Genomic DNA, 18,665 nt, shown 5'->3' with positions numbered 1-18,665 from the left:
CTGGCCCAGCCCTCGTGTTAGAGACTGGCCCAGCCCTCGTGTTAGAGACTGGCCCAGCCCTGTTAGAGACTGGCCCAGCCCTGTTAGAGACTGGCCCAGCCCTCGTGTTAGAGACTGGTCCAGCCCTCGTGTTAGAGACTGGCCCAACCCTCGTGTTAGAGACTGGCCCAGCCCTCGTGTTAGAGACTGGCCCAGCCCTCGTGTTAGAGACTGGCCCAGCCCTCGTGTTAGAGACTGGCCCAGCCCTGTTAGAGACTGGCCCAGCCCTGTTAGAGACTGGCCCAGCCCTGTTAGAGACTGGCCCAGCCCTGATGTTAGAGACTGGCCCAGCCCTGTTAGAGACTGGCCCAGCCCTGTTAGAGACTGGCCCAGCCCTGATGTTAGAGACTGGCCCAGCCCTGTTAGAGACTGGCCCAGCCCTCGTGTTAGAGACTGGTCCAGCCCTCGTGTTAGAGACTGGCCCAACCCTCGTGTTAGAGACTGGCCCAGCCCTCGTGTTAGAGACTGGCCCAGCCCTGTTAGAGACTGGCCCAGCCCTGATGTTAGAGACTGGTCCAGCCCTCGTGTTAGAGACTGGCCCAGCCCTTATGTTAGAGACTGGTCCAGCCCTGTTAGAGACTGGCCCAGCCCTTATGTTAGAGACTGGCCCAGCCCTGTTAGAGACTGGCCCAGCCCTCGTGTTAGAGACTGGCCCAGCCCTCGTGTTAGAGACTGTCCCAGCTGATAATTATTTCAAATCTTCTGATCCTGGTTATCGCAGCTGGCAAGGGACGGTCATTATCAGCCTGTTTAAGAGTAATGAATTGAACGTAATCAACTTTCAATTATCGGGGACTAAAAACAATAGAAGGCTGCAATTCAACGAATGATTGGGGGCGTGGCGAATAACTAATAGTGTAATTTTCCCGACAGAGTAATGAACTACTATAATTATATGATTCGTTTGAAATGCTTAAATTATTAATTAAGCTTAGACGAACAACTATAGAAAATAATTTCGAAATGACATTAATTAAACGAAAAGAAAATTTGTCGGGCGTTTAAGCATCGAGTTACAGATCATGGAAGTACAACCGTTTTTAACATGCAGCGGTAATGATGGACGATGCGCGGTCACGTGGTCCTGACTAATACTAATGGTTAACCGTGTAAAGCTCTGAGAACAGGGGTCATATTCGCTTTGAACAGGTGCACCAAGACTGCTGTTTTATTATTCTCTATTCACAGTGGTGTTTCATTGCTAGAAGCTGTCATGCTAACAAGTAAATACCCGCTCATCCGAATACCTGATAGCGAGGAGATGTGCAGACCACACAATCTTCATAATGGAGCAAGGATTGGAGGCGGATACCCCGAAATTTGCATGATATATCGCCCGTCTCATGCAATATGATCACCAACAATCAGATGCTTCAGTCGTGTCAATAGTCGACGGTCTGATTCATTAGATTGACTGAGAAGGGTTGCAAATCGTCCAGACTTCCAGACTTGCACTATCAAGAAAGTAACGTCAAACTCCTCTGATTGCAATATTTTATATCATCTGCGGTAGATAAGCGATGTTGGTACATACGACCAAGCCGTGATCATATTACCGCTCACGCTAGATAATCGGCCAGCTATATTTTTACCAGATCACAACACTGTTGGTATAAAGCACCGAGGTAATGTGCTACTGTAGACATCCGGATTCCGGAATAAGCCCAGTGTCTATTTGTATTTGTGAAGCGACTAATGATAAATATCTCTCGCCTTGTCATCTCCTACTTATTTCAACAGAAGTTCATTGTAGCTGTACATTTGCCAGACTAATGATTAGTGGCTACACAATTTCTACGTGGCCTGTTCCGACAGAGTTACAATGAAGGGTCAATAGTTACCTCATAAGAAGGTTGGAGCGGGAGCAGCTGGGAAGGACCACGTTACGGTACCTTTAGTCCTTGCTGGCGCTGCACAGCAATCAGTAGGCAGCAGTGAGCTTGGGACTTACACAGTACATACTTAATTCATTATTCGTCTACTAAAAAGTGAATAAAAAAGGGCAAAATAAAAAAACAGGGCCAGGTCTGCTAGGAGAGACAGAAGTGAGCTTGAAAATTAAGCTCTTATACACTATTGACTATACAAATTTGAAATGATGACAGAGATGAACTAAATTAACAGTATGAAATAATCCTGTAAATATGTTTAATTTCCATATAATTCTCGGTTAGGAGGTCTTGTTAAATTCAAATTAAAGTGGTTCTAGTTGTAAACATGTATCAAACTATAGTGTAAGCTACTACAAATCCACTACACAAATTAAGGAAACGTGCTCTCTGACCATGTTATTCAAACTTCAACGAAATATGATCGGTTATCTGTCGACAAAAAACATGAAAGACGGCTGTCATCTTAAACATTCATTTGAAAATCAGATGAAACGTAATTATTAGGTCAATATGATCATTGCATTTACACAATAATAAGGGATCGTTGAAATATAACATAAGCAGCCTGGTGGGAAAGTGTTTTACTTTACAATTACAAAGATATGTGTGAGGAAAGAGGTCTTATATAAGACCAAAATCTGGCATCTGTTGTATATTAGGTTTCAGAGAATGAGCTCACAAACGACAGTTGACGAATGGTCCCTTTTGTCAGCTCCTCTCAAAAGCCCATGTGTTGTTTTCAAAATTTATGCGCATAAAATTAATATCCCCGGCCCAGTTCGATTCTTTGCCTTATCCGAAGAGCTCAAGTTAAGTTTTTATTCGCTGTTACATAATACATATACACAACGATCGAAGATCCGGCCGCGAAGAGAGAGGCTGGCTCCACCTTGTTATACTTATATTGGCATTGCAATATGGGCCTATAATTATTGTCCATGTAATAGTTATACAGATAAGAGCATCATATACACAAGCCCTGAGTTATACAATAAAACGGTCAATGTAAAAAACATGGGTACAAGAACAACTACAAGAACAACTACAAGAACAACTACAAGAACAACTACAAGAACAACTACAAGGATACAAATACGTCACAAACAGCCCTATACTCAAATCCTTGGAATGTTTCAAGTCTACTGGGGAGTAGGGACCCCCCCTCCTCCCTACAGTCTACTGGGGAGTGGGGACCCCCCTCCTCCCTACAGTCTACTGGGGAGTGGGGACCCCCCACAGACTACTCCTGTAACTAGACAACTCATATTGCTGCTAACATTACAACAAACTTACTCGAAGCGAATGAATATTCAACCAGAAATGTATGGAATATTTAACTTTGTTCTATCTGATTCTTTTAAATTCAACACGGCACGTAACAATTTTTTGACAAGTTCCAACTCAGTAATTTAACACAAAAAGAAATAAAATGACTTTGTGTTTCATACGCGAGCTATCACGCAACGTCACAATACTTCACCACAATTTTATACTGCCAATAACGTGCACAAATTGTTTTATACAGAATTACAATACACTAACGAATAATAGTTACCACACACGAATATAAAATTGTAACAATAAAAGTAAAATACTTGTATTTGATCCAACACATATGATTAACATTAAACCTTAACCAAGAGAAAGAAGTTGGATATTGGATAATCATGCCATAGCGGCTGACTGTGGAGGGTGTGAAAATATCATTGCGCAAATAATTCCTTTATCATATTCTGATATTTATTAAATATTTATTAGATATAACAACTACTAAACCTTCTTGAAAGTTGGGTAACATGTAATATGGCCAGCATCTGAATCGACGAATTTTGTTTGCCTTTTTGAAAACCCCCCTTTAGGAAGCTGGTGTTATTTGTTCAGCTACCTAAAATATGTGTGCTATGTGTGCACTGAGGTTTATAATCTTATCAAACCAACAAACTTTATGGGGCACGGACCTTAATCCTTATCATCTTTTGTTCTAGTCTTTACATTTAACGACTGCCTGGCGTGTTCAAATGATTCCTTATTATGGCGATGTTAATATAATTATAAATAGCTATCTGTATAACTGTGATTTTATAAAGCAATATGTGACGTACAAGCTAATAACCACACCCATTTTCAGCTCTGAAGTTTGATGAGAAGAGTCTGTTCCCCAAGCACCTGTTGGAGGCTAGCAAGGAAGGGACAGCTGTACGGGGCCGCCGAAACAAGCCTGGTGGTAAAGCGGGGTCTAGTACCCGAGCCAGCAGTAGTTCCAACAACAAAACACCCACGATACTGCCACGACTTCGGGCTACTGCCTTCTAGATTAATATTCCACTTCAGAGCATTGTAGGACTGCTGATGTAGCTCCTTTAAGTTCAGAGCATTGTAGGACCGCTAGTGTAGCTCCTTCAGAGCATTAAGTAGGACCGCTGGTGTAGCTCCTTCAAAGCACTGTAGGACAACTGGTGTAGCTCCTTCAAAGCATTGTAGGACCGCTGGTGTAGCTCCTTCAGGATAGTTTTACAGCGAACTTTGAAATATCAGATAGTATTCGTGTCGTTGGTAGTAGGGCCTCTAAAACGAGATGAAGTTTAAGTTAAGCTGTGGCTTCTGAGCTGAGCTCATACGTTTGTAACTATTAGTATTATATCACTGGCCAATCTTAATTGCAATGTTTATGGATGCGTAACTTGTGTTTCTTCAATGTAAATTTGTACATAAACTGTAAATAGGATGAGCCGAGCCTACAGCTATAGGGCAGAGATTGAGATATTAATATTATTATTATTCAGATTTTCAGTAAATAAGTGTTATAATATAACCCTATCAAATTTTTATAGCGTCCTTTTACATGCTGAAATTTAGATTGAAATCACAAAATGGGTGTTTATTTTGATTTGTATAGTTTTAATTTGGTACCGCTGTAATATTCCATTTAATTGCAAAGTTTTATTCACAAATTTTAATCTCTGTATGTCAATTGTACCCTGCAATAAATTTCAGATTGGAATTGGAATTACTACAATCTGAATTACTAAAATCGGGATTCTCAAGCTCCCTGTATTCAAAACTTTTTTTCGATATTTGGAGGTCTTCGTCAGATAAACTGATTCGTCATCATAACATTTACAGATTTAGATGAAGCATAATGATGTTTTACCTTTCAGATGACAAGAGATGTTATGATGTTACCCTTTTAAATGGGGTATTATGATGTGTTAAAATTTAGATGAGCTTTGTACAGGCGAAATTACAAGAAAATATTTGACCAATCTGACTATAACTTTAAGGTCGTCTTTAGACGGTACTTTGGGGTCGTTCACATATTACGTAATCAGCTGAGGGGGGGGGGGAGGTTTCCGAATGATTACGCTAGTGTTATTTTGACACAATAGCTATATATGTAAAACTGATTACGGAGGGGGGGGGGGGGGCGGCCGGGGGTAAAAATGTTCCAAAAGATTATTACGTAATCTGTGAACGACCCCTTTAAATCTAATATGATTTTGGATGCATAGAACACAGAATATAAACCCTTGCATATAACTATAAGTAAAGAAGTAAGTACAATCGAACCGAGAAGCAAGTAAATCTTATCATCGGATAATATTGTCGTGGTCAAGTTTACTGAGGCAACTTTTACTTGTGATTTGACCATAAATGGCCTCTTCCACTCTCAGAGTTCTAGGGTTATTCAATGAGTGGAAGTAGAACTGCGATTTTAACGATATTTCTTACAAATGTCATGTTATAAGTTCACGACTTATAAATCATCATGACAAATGAGCTCTAATGTTCAGGAAATTTTCATGCCAAATTCGTTTTAAAAAGTCCAGGTAATTCTTCCGATCCAGCCTCTAACCCCTTCAGCATCACAATTACATATAATAAGCATTGAAATTGCGCTTTCTACTGTTAAGAATTCTTGAGGCCGACAAATCTGAATCTTATAGAGTTATAGCGTGACGTCGTTCCATTGTCTCTGCTGGTTTTTGCTGGCTGCTGACGATTCTGGGAACTGTCACACGGATCAATAGATTATTCATTATGTGTCTTTTTAGTTTCCGGTCGTTAATGTGCTCCTCATGGTACCAAATAGTCCGGCAAGCCACAAAATATGTGGTAAATCAATCATCATATTATCAAATAAGTCTATAGAGTCAATCTCCTAAATCGTTCCAGTAGTAGGATAGGTAAGGGGAGGCGATTTAGTGACGATGTATGTTCTATAATGTCCTTGTTCACCTGGTCCAGCATCAACCCCTGGTGCAGCATCATACCCAGAGCTGTAACTAGCTGGAGGTTGAAACGGAGTCAGCCACCATGATATCAACCAGAACACATAAGTCAGCAGGAGCATCACCACGATAATCCCTCCTACCGCGTTCAGGATGCACGCTCTTCTGGACCAAGTAGCAGCTCTGGGCAGGGACTTGTCACTTATTGCCTTGCGGGACTCCAAGGAACAGATCAGAGCAGGGATACCAGTGACAGGGAAGAGGAGACAGAGAAAGATGGACAGTGCAATGTGGGTCTCTACGTTTACTGGCGTCGCTGCGTGGCTCTGAAATGAGAGTGTGTTACTGTTATTGAATATTGATGTTGTAATTCTGTGGGATCTGAAGCAAATGAGATCTAGAGTCATAGATAAAGAGGTTTATCGATTAGATAAGAACAAATATGCACTGATTTGTGTCACTGCAGATCTAGAAGGTGTATTTTTTTCCCAAAGTTTTGGGTACAAATAATCTGTCTTTCTAAGTTTTTAGAATCTTCGAAACAGATCTAAATTAAAATAGGTTTCCGTGAGTTTTGGAAAATTAGCCTCATAGTACGTGAGTGTCTCCTTAATTTAAACAACTTTCTCCAGTCCGCTTATAGTCTTACTAAGACTCTTAGTCGTATTGTAGTATAATTATGTAGTATGTCACTCCGAATGAAATCCCCAGTCTTTTAATAATAATAATGGTTTGGTTATTATATAGAACCCGTCCCCAATCTCGTATCGAAAAATGATCCAACTCAATTTAATAGTGTCATTTCAAATGGTGGTTATTGGTTATTTATCTCATACGCCTGTCACCTGCCATTACCAATACAACTATTATAAATATATGTAATTTAATATACCTGTCACTGGAGCTTCAAGCGCTTTAACATTGTCTCAACTTTGAGGAAGTTTAGCCTTGAGTTACATATAGTTATACGGATACCGCTTTGACTTTCTCGAAAGATTAAATTATTGCCCGTTATTATTATTACCCGCTCAAAATAATCTCGTTTGTGTTGTAATGGACTGCACATTTACATTTATAATTCCATTCCTATATCTGGCATTACTATGGCCAACAATTCTATACTGAGTATCTCGGTCGTTACATTCGTCTTCAATTCGTCTACAACTTAAATTAAACTCGTATAACGTATTACGTATGTGGCATATTGGATCCGACGGTTGATGGTTCTAAGTCTATTGTCGAATATACCGGTAGAGTGATATTACTATATCTTGTGCAATAGTGGAGCCATTATACGAATGGACTATAAGTTGGGCTATCGTATTTGCTCATCTTGTGGAACTGGAGCTAATGGAATAAAGTGGGATCAATAGGTAATTAATTGGATCTGTCCCTTTGCGTTTTGCAATTCTCCGCTAAGATCAACAGGCTCCTGACGATTCGTTGGGTTGCATCGGAAACCGCTTTGATCTCTGTCATGAGTCTCTGTCGTGATTTATGAAACAAGTCATGACAATGCGAACAGAAACATTTTCAGCCATTTGCAACGACATAAATATATGAGCATCTCATCGTTGTTAAAATGACCATATTTCTAGACAAGTTTAATTAAAATGCAAGACATTAAATCAAAAACTTACATCTGACTCCGAATTACTCGATTTCGTTCCGAGCTTTGTATACATCGATCCATCTTCAACAACCATCATTTCGAACCTTGAAAGTTAAAATGTTAAATATTGTCGTTTAGAATACGACGGTTCGGCTCTAAATTCTGTAAATAATTTGAGTTCTGGCAGGTGATGCAAGATGGTTAGCTAAAATTGTGATATAATATACGTGAGGGCTCATCTCTTTATCACTTATTAGCGGTAACTTAAGTATCTCGAAGTCAAATCTTACAGCTTTACGCTCGGTTACTTTGACATTATCATTTCGTTCCTTTACGAGCTGTGATGTTTCATATCGATTATACTTGGTGCAGGTATAAAAATGCTCAGTAATCAATCGCCAATTTTCACAATATAAATATTATAGTATTGCAAATGCAATTGATCAAAGAATTTTCGACCGAACCGTATCTCGGTCAAAGCTTCGCCAGGCATGCAATTCAAATTAAATTTCAATGACATTATCATGATATGAAATGCTATAACTCGATCATTTCGAGTTACCTTGACGCTCGAATTAAGGAGGGTGCTTATGTAAAGTTAGACGGTCCCAATTCTGTATCGATTAGCGATGTCTTAGGCCCTTCATCTTGATTTTAAGTGTTACGGATGTCTAAAGAAGGGCTAATAATATTGGTATAGCTTTGGTTCTTTAATAACCCTTAATATGATAACCATTATAAGCCTCTGTCATCAATTCACGTAATCCCTAATGAAGACAGCAGCTGCCCGTAAGCACAAAATATCTAATCTATTTTTCAGTCATATACACTACTGTGTTTTCTTTCCCTCAAATCGATTATATCTCTTTGAGTGGACCCTATTTTGATCAACAGACTGTTAACAAAATCATGCCCATTTCAGCTTGATTGGATTCCTTTCAGATTGGCAGTATAGTTAGGGGTATGACGATAATACGCAACAATACTATTGTTAACGGTTGTTGAGATTTTTGTGATGTCTTGCAAGATCAACAGTGTTGGTATTTGTCAAATAACAGGTATAACTGCTTTATATTAGTTGATTGTGGAGTGCCGATAGATTGATCGTCTGTAACGTAAACGCAGCCAAGTATCATTATCGATGGGCTTGATTTGGTTTTCTTAGCATTATGTGGTGTCTTGCCCCTCTAGCTCTAAGTTAATGACTGACTTATAGTGATTGGTGTAATAGTAATTGGGTCACTTTAAGTTTAGTTAGAGAGTACAAAGGACAGTAGATCGAAGAATCCGGTATTTGTGCTCAATTCTTTCGAAATCAGTCTACTGAATATTCAGCCTACTTCTCGATTCAGACTTTTTATTTAAAAATTATTTAGGTATGTTCTTTATTCTCTATTTAGAAAGTAGCGTAGAAGTAGAATCATCTGGTGGACGTCCGATCAATTTTGACGTCCAATTGTATTATCCGATACCAAAAAAGATGAATTCAACGTTCAAGCAGGGATTGTTTGAAAAACTATTAGCACAAATAGTTCAATAATAAGCAACAAGGTCACATCTACGATCAAATTGTAAAAGCAAAGAACAAAAACAGCTATGAAATATCAGGGTAATAGGCTGACAGAGACTCTGACATGAATTGTTTGTTTTAGAGCATCAATGATCAAAGCTACAATCTTCGTTCGATTGAATTGAATTGATCGTTTGGAACAAACAGCAATTCCGATTGATGAAGCGAGGCAAAAATGCGTGGCGATCAGATCAAACAATTTTCCGGCAATAGAAAGTTTAGTTAAATAAGCAAAAATTAGATCTTTGTAGACTAGATGGTGATTAATGAAAAATGAAATTCTTGATGGTGTGATACACTTTCCGCTGGCGAATTGAGAAGGTCTTAGGTAACTAGTCCGACTTTAATGCTAATCAGATCACCCAATTACTCTAATTGTGGCAGAATCTGCGCCTATCACCGGAAGCAATGATTGAAATGATACAAAGTCAATTACCAATGGTCATTTATATGCCAAGTATCATGAGTACGTGTAGCAGCCAATGATTGAGGTAAGCAGGGCCTTATTATGGCTGACAAGTAGAGAATTCAATACAATTTGGTCCTGATATAAGTATAAACTACCCACATAACAGTGTAAAATTTGTAAATGGTTAGGTTGACAAAATAAAACAACTCCATATAGGCAGGGAGTAAAGAGTGAACAATTCTTTGATGGCTTCCTATTCTCCCAATTTATTTACTTCTATCTGCAGACAAACAGTTAGCACTGAGCCTATCAATTTGAGTTCTCGTTGTAGAAACAAATGGAAAGTTTGCGACTTTATAATTCCGATACGGGTTTTGCCGTAATTGTAAGGCGTGTTTACACTGTTTAAATAATATACCACATATTCGAATTAGAGTCCTATGCAGTACAGACCAGATGATATAATTATAAGCAATTTAAAACTTGAGCTTACAAAATTAGATACCTAAATGCGTTTTTCTAAAGTTGGACTTAAAGGACGAGAAACATATTGTCAATATCAAAAATAAATAGACTGGACGGATTTTCATCTTCCGCTATAAAGATTGCGGTTTATGACAAAGTGACAAGAAATAGCATTATAATAGACGAATAATTCGTCACATATTTCATATAAAAACGTGTTTTCAGGTAGTCTTCCTTGATTTTTAAACATCATTCAGAAAACAATTACTCCTTTAAAAATAATTTTGGTGAGCATGTGGCTAGACAATAACAAATAATTGTAGCGTTGGCCTCGTGGCCCGTGGTAAGATAAAAAAGTAATCTTGAAGTTGAAGATCAGAAGTTCTCAAAGGTGCTATTATTAAATTACTATCTCGCTATTCAAAGAATCAATAAGTAATAAAGTTAGCCATGATATAATAGCTTTTTTACTTTGAAGTATTAAAACGTCCCCTCGTGTTCTGCTGACTATCATATTTCTAAACATGCTCAATCTTTAATAACAGAACCTTGGCATCATCATTTCCGATATACATACAGGGTGCATGTGGGACACGCAACCCTTTATTAACTCACGTGATTCGTGTCAGAATTGCACAAAATGTTCGGAAATTATAGATATGGGTCAGACTTAGTTTTCCTGAAAGTTTCGTAAAATTTCATGGATTACCGTGGGTGTGGCAGGTCACTCCCTCCTTTTTACTATTGTCGTTATAACATGAGAATTGAGAGCGCTTTGTATGTTCATTTGTCATTGATACAAATTGTAAAGGATTCTACGGTTTCCTGGTCAGGCTCCTCCCTATAATAATGTTTTTGACAAAGCCAGAAATTAGATCAAAAGTTCGAACATTCAATTCATTTCTTATCGAGGATGATCATAATTGCAGTGTTCAAGACGGTCTTATGAAATACGGTCTTATGAAAGTTGCATCCAGTTAATTTCTCGAATGAACCTACATTCGCAAGACTAATCGATATTACTTCTATTATTATACATGGGCTATGCTTGCTTAAAATCACGCTAATTTTGTCGTTGAAAATTGGATTAAAGACTCGAATCCTTTGGGACACTCCTATAAGTTTAATAATACTAATAGCTATAAAAATGATCCATTCCACCATCGATCACTATCTTATTGGTTTAGAATCATGCCCGTAATATTGCCCGTAATATTCCCCGGTAGTTCATAACTTCATCTGGTTTTATACTGATCCGTCACTAACTCATTAAATACAGGCCCCAATTTAATCATGGTGTCCATGGTGGTACAACTGCTGCACCACTATCAATAACATATGTTCACATGTCGAGATCTGCCGATAAGATTGAGCTCACAATTCACATTAATTGCTGAGGACCTCGAGCTGTATTGTCTATCTCTACTACTGATATGATATGGTGGTCATTGCTCTGAAACGCGGACCGATTCTATGCCGACCACACTTTATTGTTTACTTAATATGCGGCTGGGATCAGAGGGTGTTTTTTGTACCTGCGTGTCATATGTCTGGTATCGTAACCCTCGGTTCGAGATCTATGGTCTACTATCACAAAGGACTGGGTACTTGCTACTTAGGGTATAGGTGTTGCACAAGATGGGTATTTTAGTGTTAGCATGTTTTGTGAGCACTCTGAAATAGGCCTTGTTAGAGGCAGGTGCTTTACTGCTTTAGCGAGTATAGCTAATAGAGCTTTACAGTGATATGACTACAGAGTCCAGTTGTCACCCCGATAATGTGATAATATGTCTAACCTTGATGTTTGGCATTGTCTTATTTCCGTCTTCTAAAAACTTCCATATAATTTCTATAATTTCATTCATGATATACAAATTTATACGCACAAGATGCAATTGCAATTCTGCATTTAGAATTCCTCTTTATGTATGTGATTTCTTTACATATGAAACTAAGATAAAAGACGACAGATTTTATCATATATGTCTTGAAATTTTAATGTGGATCAGTAAAAATCCTAAAATTTTAACTACTTATATAGCTTAATTGCAATTAAAGTTTGTTCTAGTTTTTTTCGAGTTGGTGGTATCAAATTGAAAAGTGGTCCCTCGCGCAGAATCGGCCACGCCCTGTTTAGCACTTTTCGTGATTATCTCGGCTTATGATTGGTTCATATTTACATTAAGGGTTCTGACTGGATTTGGGAACTCAACTTAATATAGCTTAATTGCAATTAAAGTTTGTTCTAGTTTTTTTCGAGTTGGTGGTATCAAATTGAAAAGTGGTCCCTCGCGCAGAATCGGCCACGCCCTGTTTAGCACTTTTCGTGATTATCTCGGCTTATGATTGGTTCATATTTACATTAAGGGTTCTGACTGGATTTGGGAACTCAACTTGGACATACAACTTTTCAGAAACTTCGTATTATAGGGGCAAATTTTATCATAATAGAGGTGATTCAACAGTCAAAGCTTGGGGTGCAATTTGTTCCAACGGAATTCTTATTAACAGATTCTAGATTAATAGTGGTGTTAGGTGACTTTAAACAGTATGCTATGTCAGCAACTTGGTTGATCAGTAATCAGTATATTAAATTTCCATAATATTCTACATTTTGATTTAGCGTAAAACATATAACATGTATAACGCATGATGGTATTTAGTTATCCGTATCTATTAGACTTAGAGTCTGATCTGTAACCATTGTGGTTTATCAGTGCGACTACTTTACGCATACATTTTTTATACCGCGTGACCTTAGATATTATATATCATCAGCAATTTTATTGTGCAATCAGCAATGATTCATGTTTTCTTACCTTTGAGTTTCGTAAATTGCAAAATTTAAAACTTCTTTGATTTAACTGACGGCTTATATGATATATTGCAGATCATGACAGATAATAATAATAATAATAATAACAAAGTATTTATATCCCGCTCATATTAGCAACTAGTGACCAAGAATGGTACTAGCTAATAATGTCAGAGCGGCTGTCCAAAAGATAAAACTATAATAATTTAGAATTCTCCAACAAAAAATTCTCATTTTCCTTTAAACTGCTTATTAGTAACACTAACGTCTAAAAACTATAATATACGACAGACATGGTGGTACAATCAGACATCAGATGGAATATACTATAAGAGAAAAATAATAATCTCGACACATAATGGTTACCTTTATTTATTCAAAAGAATTTAATTAATTGAACTTCATTATACACTCTTCTTTATTTGTAGATCAAAACAACAAACACAAACTGTGGCCTGCATCCCCGTCAATACCACACAATCATTTAATGAGTTGCTCAAGGTAGTAGACCAGGCCGACGGATCCCCAGTCCGATTTCCCTGAGTATTGTCGCACCCAATTAAGGGAACTCGCACACTACATCACCCTGTACCCAACAGCTTGCAAGCAAGCTGCCGTTCACCCACCGGTTCACTGAGGTACAGGTAGATTGCCGAAGCATGTGCTACCAACTCTGCAATCATGTGGTACCGGCCAAGGATACAGGTTATAAAAAATAGAAAATAAAAACAAGCCAGGGCATGGCAAATGGCAGTCTAGTCTCTCCGGACTCCGTGTAACTATACACAAAACTCATGGCAGTTAAAAAATCCCATGGAATAATCTACAAACTAAGGCCAGGTTCTAGGAACTTTTTAAAAAAGAACACAAATATAAATACGACTAGGTATGTTCTAAATGATTGAAAAAATGGGTTTTTAAAGCCCGTTTAAAAGTATCAATGTTGTTGGCCTTTCTTACCGTATACGGTAGCAAGTTCCAGAGTTTTGGGGCTGCGTTGCTAAACCTCCTATCACCTAGCCTGATTTTACTGGGTCTACTAACCCTAAACCTTAAGTCATCACCAGACAGTTGCCGTGTTTTAGAATATGCTGCCTGGGAGTCAATCTGAAGAAGATCAGACAGATATGGTGGTGCTTGGTTGTACATAACCTTATACGCCAGAAGACAAATCTTGAAACTTATTCGTTCTTCAATGGGGAGAATGTGTGCTTTTTTGTAGTATTCAAGAAGATCTACATCACGGTCATCGATGTTATAAATGAATCGTATTCCAGCATTCAGTACAGATTTGAGCTTTTTCAGTGACTTCATCGGTAGGCAAACATACAGTGCATTACAGTAGTCAAGCTTTGATATAACCAGTTGCTTCACTAGCATAACTTTTAAACTTTCATCAAGATAACATCGTATTCTCTTCAGATTAGTTAATGCCCACATTGACTTCTGTTTAACACTGTTTAGCTGTCTTTCCATGGTAAGAGCTGGGTCTAGTTTGACTCCTAAACTCTTCCAATTGTCACCGACACATTCTGTTGGCATCACTTCCGTACTCCCAAAATTAACAGAAATTTGATGCTGTCCAAATTCTCTAAGAACCAAAGGCTTCCCAATGACTAGTAGCTCTGTTTTTGACTCATTAAGTTTCATATAATTTTCAAGCATCCAGGCCCTTATTTCGTCAAGGCAGGCATTGATCTTAATTTTCATTTCACTTATTTCTCCAGGTATTAGGGGTTCAAAAGAAATGTAGAGCTGCGAGTCATCTGCATATAGCTGAATACGAATCCCATATTTAGCAGCTATCTTCTGAAGTTGTTTAATGTACAGGATGAACAGAATCGGTCCAAGCAAAGATCCCTGAGGCACTCCAAAAAGAAGACACATTACATCAGATAGCTCCTGACCAACTTTGACATTGAACGATCTTGCATGAAGATAATCCTCAAACCAGCTGTTAGCTTTACCTGAGATTCCAAAATCAGCTAAGAGTTTTCTGATAAGTATCTTATGATCTATTGTGTCGAAAGCTGCTGAAAGGTCTAGCAGGACCAGTGTCACAATTCTACCCTGCTCGATTTCCCCAAGAATGTCATCAGTCATTTTCACTAATAAAGTCTCACAGCTATGTTTTGGTCTATAACCAGACTGAACTGGACAATGAAGATTTTCTGCATCCAAGTATTCATTGAGTTGACTGAGTATGTACTTTTCAAGGATCTTGGACATAACCGGGAGATTTGAAACTGGTCTATAGTTTTTTAGACAGTCAGGATCTGCTCCATCCTTTTTGAGGGTGGGTCTGACCACTGCTCTCTTAAGATCTGATGGAAACTTAGCAGTTTCAATGGAAAGGTTGACGATGTAGCAGAGAAATGGTGCTAGTTCTTTAATGCAGTGTTTCAGGAGAAACATGGGTATTGGATCTAAGTCACAGAACTTATTTGACATACTTTTCACCAGGGTTTCCATCTCGGACACTTCTACTGCTTTAAAAGTCTCTAACTTTGACTCTTTTTTTATCACCTCTTGGGTTTTCCTGGGGTTCGGCCGGTTCATCACGAAGGTTTTCAATTGAGGACCGAATGTTTTCCACTTTTCCAGAAAAGAAAGCTTTGAGATCATCTGCAACTTCCTTGGGATTTCCAGATGGCATACTTGTCTGAGAATTACCCAACAAGCGATTGACTTTCTTGTAAAGGGATTTAATATCACCTGATGAAGCTGTGATAGAATTTCTATAGTATCCCTTTCTTTTTTCAAACTCCATACCCTGAAATTTATCCCGAAGTCCTACGTACGCTGATTTAAGTCCTTTTCCAGACCTCCAAGCTCTCTCTGCTCTTCTTCTCTTTCTTCTCACTTCTCTCAGCTCTTCATCAATCCAGGGCATTTCATTAGCTTTCACTTTCCTGTCCACTTCTGGGCAGTGGGTTTCCATAAGGCTCGAAAGAACCTCATTGTACTGTGTAACAGCTTCGTCTAGTGACCAGTCAAAGTTTCCTTGGCACAGAGATGAGTTCTTCAAACTTTCTCTAAAAATGTTTTTGTCAAGATCTTTAAAATTTCGGTAGTTAACCTTTTTCCAAATCGTCTTGGGTTTCTTACAGCAGTGATACCCTAAATCAAAATGAACCAGAAAGTGGTCGGAGGATGTTCCTGATTTGGTCACAGAAACTGGGCCCATTCTGGACCTAAGGTTTTCTGTAGAGAGTATAAGGTCAATTGTACCACCTTGTTCATGCGTTGGTACAATAGGCATGATTTGATAAAGGTCATTAGATTAACAAAAAATAAGCAAACATTTAGAATAAATCCTGGGTTGGTCCTGGGACTAAGTCGATCAGGGTTCCGGTCGAACCTTGGTTCCCATTACAAGTTAAACCCATCAACTTCAAAAACAGACATTAGAATTGCAGATTTTTTGACTTAACGTTACACAAGGTAATCACGCTGTTTACCTATCGTCATACGCTGCACAGTACATAAACACACCCCCATATCGTCCAAGGGTATAAGTGTAAATGACGATATGCAGTACGTATATATCTTACCGGTACCCAATGCCTAAACCTAACCTCTCCCTCAACTTCCAAGCGATCATTATGCCGTAACCGTGCGTCACGACCAAGTGTTCGTAGACTGATGATCAAGTTACTCTAATGCTATTTTCTTGTCATGTCACAAACCAAGCCATATTCATTATAATCACTCAATGTCAATAATGGCACTGTTTCGATAGATCCACCTGAGCAAATTTTATCATATATTGGCATCAATGGCACATCAAAATGGTGCCATTGGGCCGGGCATCAGCAACTATCGAACCATAAAATTCATTGACTTTGTATTTAAAAATTTTTAGCCACACATTATAGATCCACTGAAATTGATCCAATCACAGTTCGAGTCAAATAAAACGATTGTTCAAATGCTCGATTATCTTCTGACGCTTACGCCTGCTAAGCTAGTAGTATAGCTTCGTTTTAAATCGTTAGGTATTCTATTTTAAACTCATCCTGTGCTGCACTATGTCACATAAAATTTCAAATCGATTTGGCTAAACGATTAAAATTCACTCATAAGTGAGTGCTACACGTCGCGTCGTGAAGTCTTTAAATTTTAATTTCGAGTCATCATTATAATCAGCTAAAATAAGTAACTCCGCATTCTGTATCTAAAATCACGTGATAATGATAAGACTACAAAAGTTGACTCAACAACTTGTATTATATAGTTGCTAACAATTTTACATTTCCTTACGTGAATTGCTCTTTAGAAAATCTGCAACGCTAATGACAACCTCCCACCAATCTCATTACAGGTGAGAAGAGTGTTTACAAACAATTTACTTTTACCCCACCTTAATTTTAAACCCTAACAAAACCAGCTGAAGATCATGTCAGATCATCCTCTAACTCGGCTGATCCGGCGAGCTACAGCCCCGGCACTGCACTGCAGACCAGTCCCCGGGCAGAATGGCAGGGTCCTGGAGAGGAAGCGGACTGTTCTGGACTCTCTGATCGCTAGACTTGACGTCCACCACGAGTATGTATTACTGTTAGTCTTAACTAAACGATCTATACGTTGTGTAACTATACTGTGCACCACATGACCATGTAATACATTGTATATGTATTATATACAATGTATTACATGGCCATGTAATACATTGATGTATCGTATATGTTTATATAGTGTACACCTCGGATCACATTATCACTCACTGATAGTGATAATATTCATAGGCGTTTAACAGACCATACTGATACAGAATTCAGATGTTGAGATGCAGTATAATAGCATTACTATTTAGTTATATAAATTCGATATTGGTGTGAATGACGAGCGGTGGAAATTATAAATTGATACTGAAAAAAAAACCTTTCGCTGCAGATCTTGGCAACATAATATATAATTAGTAAAAATAAGTAGAAGGCTATAATCTGAGGTTCACAAACTGATCAGATTGTGCATTGGAGATTTTAACCAATTTTAGCGGTTTATAAATCTTCTCATCAAAACCAAAGAAAGATAAAGTTTACCTGGCACATGAAGCAGAGCTCTTCAAAACAGAACAAAAGTTTCGGAACATTTTCAGGAATGAACTAGCTAACCTTGATTCGGGGAAATATGCACTTGAAGAATGAAAGAATTGGTCGGGAATTTGTGTGGTCTCTGAAGTATACGAAATAAGGACAGCCTAAACAAATTTAATTCGCCAAGAATGTCGACCAGAAGGATTTGTTCCTGGCGTTGACGGAAATTATAAAGCCGATAATTGATAAAACCTCAAACGTCTGGTGACCTGAGTTACCATGGCTACCTCCATTGACCGCTCTGATCTCATTCCCATCCATGCCCTTTGATCATAGATATAGCTGCTTAAATTTAACTCGACAACAAAAATTTAACAGTTAGCCGCAAGGAAATTTTGACAAAAATCCGCGGTTTCAAAGCGTGGTAACTATTGAGAGAGATACATCCTGACTCTGCATGATTAATTCATCTTAGCTTCTTTGTATGAAATAATTAGAGACCTCTGCCACAAAATAGCCAAACTCAATTCCAACTAATTATAAAACCACCAATACCAAACCCGTGGCCTCAACTTGTCTGGTTTGTGATTCTACA

At 38.3% G+C, this 18,665-nt stretch overlaps 3 protein-coding genes across 5 annotated transcripts in view; 1 reads left to right on the top strand and 2 right to left on the bottom strand.

Annotated features, from left to right (window-relative positions):
* LOC134811522 (WD repeat-containing protein 49-like) overlaps window positions 1-4,888 on the top strand; it is a 68,189-nt gene extending 63,301 nt beyond the window's left edge. For both annotated transcript variants that reach the window (XM_063818368.1, XM_063818367.1), the window contains exon 27: window positions 4,060-4,888. In XM_063818368.1, the coding sequence (XP_063674438.1) occupies window positions 4,060-4,244 (185 nt within the window). In that variant the 3' untranslated portion in view covers window positions 4,245-4,888. The remainder of the gene's footprint in view (window positions 1-4,059) is intronic.
* LOC134811525 (PRELI domain-containing protein 1, mitochondrial-like) overlaps window positions 1-18,665 on the bottom strand; it is a 100,280-nt gene that overhangs the window by 80,886 nt on the left and 729 nt on the right. The gene's annotated exons all lie outside the window — the stretch shown is intronic.
* On the bottom strand, window positions 5,471-18,130 carry LOC134811416 (uncharacterized). The gene is made up of 3 exons (XM_063818213.1): window positions 18,077-18,130; window positions 7,801-7,876; window positions 5,471-6,486 (listed from the first exon to the last, which is right to left on the bottom strand). Exons 1-3 carry the CDS (start codon window positions 18,124-18,126, stop codon window positions 6,091-6,093), a joined length of 522 nt encoding a protein of 173 aa, XP_063674283.1. The 5' UTR covers window positions 18,127-18,130; the 3' UTR covers window positions 5,471-6,090.

This window comes from Bolinopsis microptera, chromosome 2 (assembly GCF_026151205.1).
Source record: "Bolinopsis microptera isolate Bmic1 chromosome 2, MBARI_Bmic_1.0, whole genome shotgun sequence".
Lineage (NCBI taxonomy): Eukaryota > Metazoa > Ctenophora > Tentaculata > Lobata > Bolinopsidae > Bolinopsis > Bolinopsis microptera.
The sequence above is the reverse complement of the archived record's forward strand: the minus strand, read 5'-3'. Positions and strand labels throughout refer to the sequence as shown.